Source organism: Pygoscelis adeliae, unplaced genomic scaffold, assembly GCF_000699105.1.
Source record: "Pygoscelis adeliae isolate BGI_AS28 unplaced genomic scaffold, ASM69910v1 Scaffold3, whole genome shotgun sequence".
NCBI classification, from domain to species: Eukaryota; Metazoa; Chordata; class Aves; order Sphenisciformes; family Spheniscidae; genus Pygoscelis; species Pygoscelis adeliae.
In genome coordinates, this window is record NW_008824446.1 from 113,437 (window position 1) to 118,648 (window position 5,212).

At 39.8% G+C, this 5,212-nt stretch overlaps 1 protein-coding gene across 1 annotated transcript in view; it reads left to right on the plus strand.

Moving 5' to 3' along the window:
• Nucleotides 1-5,212, plus strand: part of PLEKHH1 (pleckstrin homology domain containing, family H (with MyTH4 domain) member 1) — a 45,913-nt gene that overhangs the window by 27,190 nt on the left and 13,511 nt on the right. Inside the window, exons 14-19 of the mRNA XM_009320968.1 lie at nt 334-414; nt 1,439-1,618; nt 1,750-1,858; nt 2,801-2,913; nt 3,626-3,802; nt 4,636-4,733. Of these exons, the coding sequence (XP_009319243.1) occupies nt 334-414; nt 1,439-1,618; nt 1,750-1,858; nt 2,801-2,913; nt 3,626-3,802; nt 4,636-4,733 (758 nt within the window). The remainder of the gene's footprint in view (nt 1-333; nt 415-1,438; nt 1,619-1,749; nt 1,859-2,800; nt 2,914-3,625; nt 3,803-4,635; nt 4,734-5,212) is intronic.

The window sequence follows — 5,212 nt, forward strand, 5'->3', positions numbered from 1 at the left end:
AGATGAAATGATTTATTTTTATAATCTTAAAGGTTATTCTTAATATTGTATTTTAGGATACAGAAATGATGGGTTGTTATGAATGAGTAAAATACTTCACAAAATCTTAGACCCATTTCCATAAGCACCTACGTCCCATCTACTTAGGTGGGATGTACTTATCTGCTTTTGGAAGTGGTACCCTGTATGTTTTGAGAGAAGCTCATATTAGCATAGAACAAATAATATATGCAATGTTTTAAGGGAGAGTTGAATTGAGAGTTGAAATCCTAGAAAATTGTTCCAGCAACATTGCTGATGTTAAAAACATGTATTTCTTTGTCCTCCTTACAGGTCAAGCATGGTCACTCTAAGCTGGTCTGGTGTGCACTGATTGGAAAAACTTTCTACTACTATCGAAATCCTGAAGATAAGGTAATTCCTTTTCCCCTTTTGTTCCTGAACCCTCCTTTCCCATTTCTGATGATGCTTTCTTTCCTTTTACTGCTTCTGTGTCTCATGCTTCAAGCTCTTCCTTGGTTGTACTACTCCCCTTCTAACAGCATCTGCTCCACAAAGAGAATCAATTTTTTCTCTGATTTTTTTTTAAAAGCTAACATGACAAAAGGCAAGTGACTGCTCTTTCTCAGATCACTGTATATCTTGTTTTTTGCTTTCTCCATTTGGTCTTGTGAAGCCTTTAGAGCAGACTTTTATATAGCTGATATATTCTGCATACCACCATGAAAATTAGTAGCAACAGCAATATGGGAAGAGGGAGGTCATTTAATCAGTGTAATGTGCTTCCATTTCTGGAAGCTTGGCTCAATGTTCCATTCCTTTGTCCTGGTGATGTCGAAACTCAAGTTTTAGAATATCAAGGAACACTGTGACTCATACTTGGGACTGACCTCCAGAGTTAGCACAGCAGATATCCTCTGTCTGAATCTACCTATTTATGTAACTTTAAAAGTACTTATTTTCCAGTAGCAAGCAGAAAGTCTGACCAGGATCAGAAAACAGTGGCTTAAGGTACTGAGCAACTGACCATCAGAAAACACATCGTACCTTGCAGAACTGATGATGTAAAAACAACTGACAAGTGTAATAGGAAGAAAACAGCACCTTATGGGAAAGGCCGTCTTTTTATTTGCATATTCTCATTCTGACCTGTAGATGCTCTCCCAAGAAATATAATAAAAGTAATAACACAGTTTGTAAGTCCTTTAGTTGATGAAAGAGAAGAGATTCTATAGAAATGCAAGATAATTACATACATTACATTATACATAATTACATTATGTAATTATATAATTACATTAGTTAAACACTGAATTATAGCTTATTCCTTACATTTTACAGAACTGCTAACATTTTGACCTGGGTTTTCTTTCCCAGTGTTCCCTGTCCGTAGTGGGAGATTAGCTATACTTCTCTAACTTGCTTCCCCTCCTTATAGTGTCCCCTAGGGCATCTGCCTCTGTGTGAGTCCAAAGTGGAAGAAGTAGACCGTTCCTGTGACTCTGATGAAGATTATGAAGCCACTGGTGGAGGACTTCTTTCATCCCACTGTACATTGGTGATCCACCCACAGGACCAGAGTCCCACATACTTACTCATTCGCACCAAACAGGAGAAGGTACAAAAGGCTGTCGTTCTGGAGAGCAAGAGTCTTTTTGGTATCAGCAAACAAGTAGGGCATACAGACTGAACCTGTTTGTAGAAAACAAGGTCTGAATTGACCCATACTGTTCTCATCCTTATGCCTAGAATACCTGGTTGTACCATCTGACCGTAGCAGCTGGTAGCAGTAATGCCACAGTGGGCACATCATATGAACAACTCATTGGAAAACTATTGGATACAGAGGGAGACCCTAGTAAGTAGAAACCACAAACTCTTTTCCATGGTAGCAAAGCATAAGGAAGGGTAATTTCAATTCCCAGTTTTAATCCAGCCAAAGGTGGGGGAAGGGGATTCTCACTAGAACAGCATATGATATAGTGTCCTTCTCCCCTAGTTCCACAGTAACATCTCCAGAGAGAATACAGGCATTGTAGTGAAACTAGACAAGTCCATCACATTGTCACATCATTTATCGAATGATAAACATATGAAACTTCTGTAACATTAATTCAAATTCAAATAAAGAACCGGAGCTTTAATTTTTCCTGTTATTGTTGGTCCTGATTTTCCTTTCCTGAGAATCTTGACCATACAAACACGTGCTCTCTCCCCTAAATACACTCTCACACACTTGCCTTCACATCTGTTCCTCTCCCTGCACATACAAACCCTCACACATACATCCATGCTTGTCTGTTCCTCCTCATCTTTGATACTTGCTCATTCATGTATGTTTATGCACCACGTTCTCAAATGTGTATTAACATATGCATTCATACGTAATACTCTTTTCCTGCACACTCACAAATTCCTAGACCTGTATGTGAACCTTGCTTACTGTTGAATAATGACTTGCACTAACAAAGACCCCCGTTGCAGGCGGCTGCCCTGGCAGAGTGTGTGTCTCTTGTTTGAACACACGGCCAAGCAGTTTCTCACCGGAATCCAGCTGGTGAGAAGCTCTGACATAGCAGGATTGAGGATGGCAATACTTCTTTCTGCTGATGGCTAATGCTGCTGGTGACTCCTTGTTCATGGCAGGCTTTGCTGAAATCAGTGAAGTGGCACCAGAGATAAACGTGGCCTAGTGCAGTGCTACTTCCTTGGGTGCTTTGCAAGGCTCCTTTTCAACGTGGACACTGTTATCTTTCTTCTATTTCTGACACTGCATGTTTTTGCCCATCTGCTACCTCAGATTCTCCTCTGTGGAAACATCCTATGTTGTGCTACAGTAAAGATGGGTTGCACGCATCCCTCACCACTCTGCCATCAGAGGCTCTACAGACTGAAGCTCTGAAACTTTTTAAGGTATTTACAGGGGCATTGCGTGGTTTTCAGTTACTTTGCCCTGTTGTTGGGGCAACAACATTGTTTGGTCATATTGTTCATCGCAATATTTACTGTCACCGTTGGTTGCTTTAGACAGGCCTGCTGGGTCATTTAATTACAATAGGACACTCGGATATTAGGTGTCATTCATTCTCTGGAAGTTTAACTTTTCCTTGTAGGGAATCTGCGTTTAGGAGCAATGTCCCCCACAGGCTTTACACTTCGAAGTTAGCCTTATCTTCCTCTTTCCTCTCCAACAGTTGGATTGAAGGAAATGGAAAGAATTTACTGGCAAACTCAGTTGTGTCAGTAAGACCAATGGTGAAGCCATTGGAGATTTGATTCTTGCATTCTACAAGTGTAAGATCAGTAAGATCTGGACAGTCTTAGCAAGGTAAAGCACAGGCACGGAAGGCAGGAAGCACATTTTCCCCTTGATTCTCTTGCTGACTTGTGAGCTCGTCAGGCTGGGGGAGGTTGAGTCAATTTTCTAGTTGCCACAACTAGAAATTGTGGCAGGGTAGGAATTAAGTATTTATTTAAGTATTAAGTATTTATTCTCCTCCCTCATTTAAGGGTTATTTAGAAGAATTCATTAATTGTCTGTAACACATCTGGGGAACCTGTCCTGCAAAGTACCAGAAAAGAGTCACCGTACTCATGGCATTGACTAACTTCCACCCTTTTACAGTCCTGTCAGCTGTTCATCAATGTCCCTGTGGAGGCACCCTCTATTGATTACCACGTATCACTTGCCCAGACAGCACTGCAGGTCTGCCTGACACATACTGAGCTGCAGAACGAAATTTACTGTCAGCTTGTTAAACAGACCAGCTGCCGACAGCCTCAGAATCACTCAGTCATTCAGGTCAGTTCCTCTTTTGTCACTGCCACTCCGCAAATACTTTCTATTTAATTCCGTGTTTTTAATAATTAGCAATGGGACTGGTTCTCATAAAATTGTGCAAATGCTAAAGATGTGCTGGAGGAAAGAGAATCTCAGCACTGATGTGCAAAGAAAAACATTGAGAATGTAACTACCTGCAAAATAGATTTTAGTTTAAATTTAATCATTTACCAGTTGCAAATGGTCTATTCAGACCATATTCAGAATCAAAACTCATAGCTCGTGTTGGCTAGTTATAATTGCCACATGGGATTAATTGTTTTCCATTTTAGTTAATCAACAGCGTGCAAATCATGAATATTACTATTAAGCATGAAACCTGATTTTTGCACTATAATTATTGGGTAAATCAAATGAATAAGTTACAGCATGAATGTAGATACTTGATTATAATATTCCCAGCTCAAACGAGAAAATAAAATCTGGTTGAAGAATAACGGGTCTAATTTGAAACAGAATTCTCCAGTGTATTCTTTGTTATGATTTGCAGTTGCAAATAGGAAAAAAGTATTAATTTAAGTCTTAGTCGTTCACTCAGCTCTAGTTACATTAGTCAATATTTTCAAAAGTGGCCAATCACTTAGAACACCTCTTCTTAAGAGTCCAGGTTGAGATATTGAAGAGCAGCATGTCCTCTGACCATCACTTTCCCTTGAAGCATCTTGAACTACACGTCTAAAAATGGTCACTCCCAAAAGCACTGGTCACCATCCAACATTTTGGTTGCAGTATCCTATGAACAACAACAGGCAAGGAGTACAGAACAAGAATGATATCCAGTTTTATGTTCACAGTGCTGGCAACTCCTGGCTTTGTGCGCTCCTCTATTCCTGCCTCAACATCACTTCCTCTGGTACATCAAACAGCACTTGCAGCGACATGCAGACCCCAGGTAAAGACTTGCAACAGCATTTTCTTCTGCTAAGCTGGTTGCCTTTTGCACCTGCTGCTGATAACGATGGAAGCAATTTTGTAACTCACACCTGCAAAAATAAGTTGAGGGAGAGGACAGAAGGTTCCCAATGGTATCAAGCTGCCCCCCTTCAGTCATTCACATCAATTTGTCATTTATATTAAGTTAGTTCACAAAACTGAGTGACCTATACTAGCAAAAGAATTTTTGCAGATATAACTGGAGCTACATAGGGATTTTTTTTTGCTGATGCAGCTACTTACTTTTACTGATAGAAAGACAGACTAATTATTTAGAATGAATTATTAGAATTTTAGGTGATTATATTCTGCTGTCAGGTTAGCAGGCATACTGACAGCACAGAAGTGAGGCAGAGAACAATTCAGGGAACCATAAAAAGTTAGGAAAAACTAAAACCTAAAATATATAATAGTACTGTTTTCTGTTGCCTCTTTAGT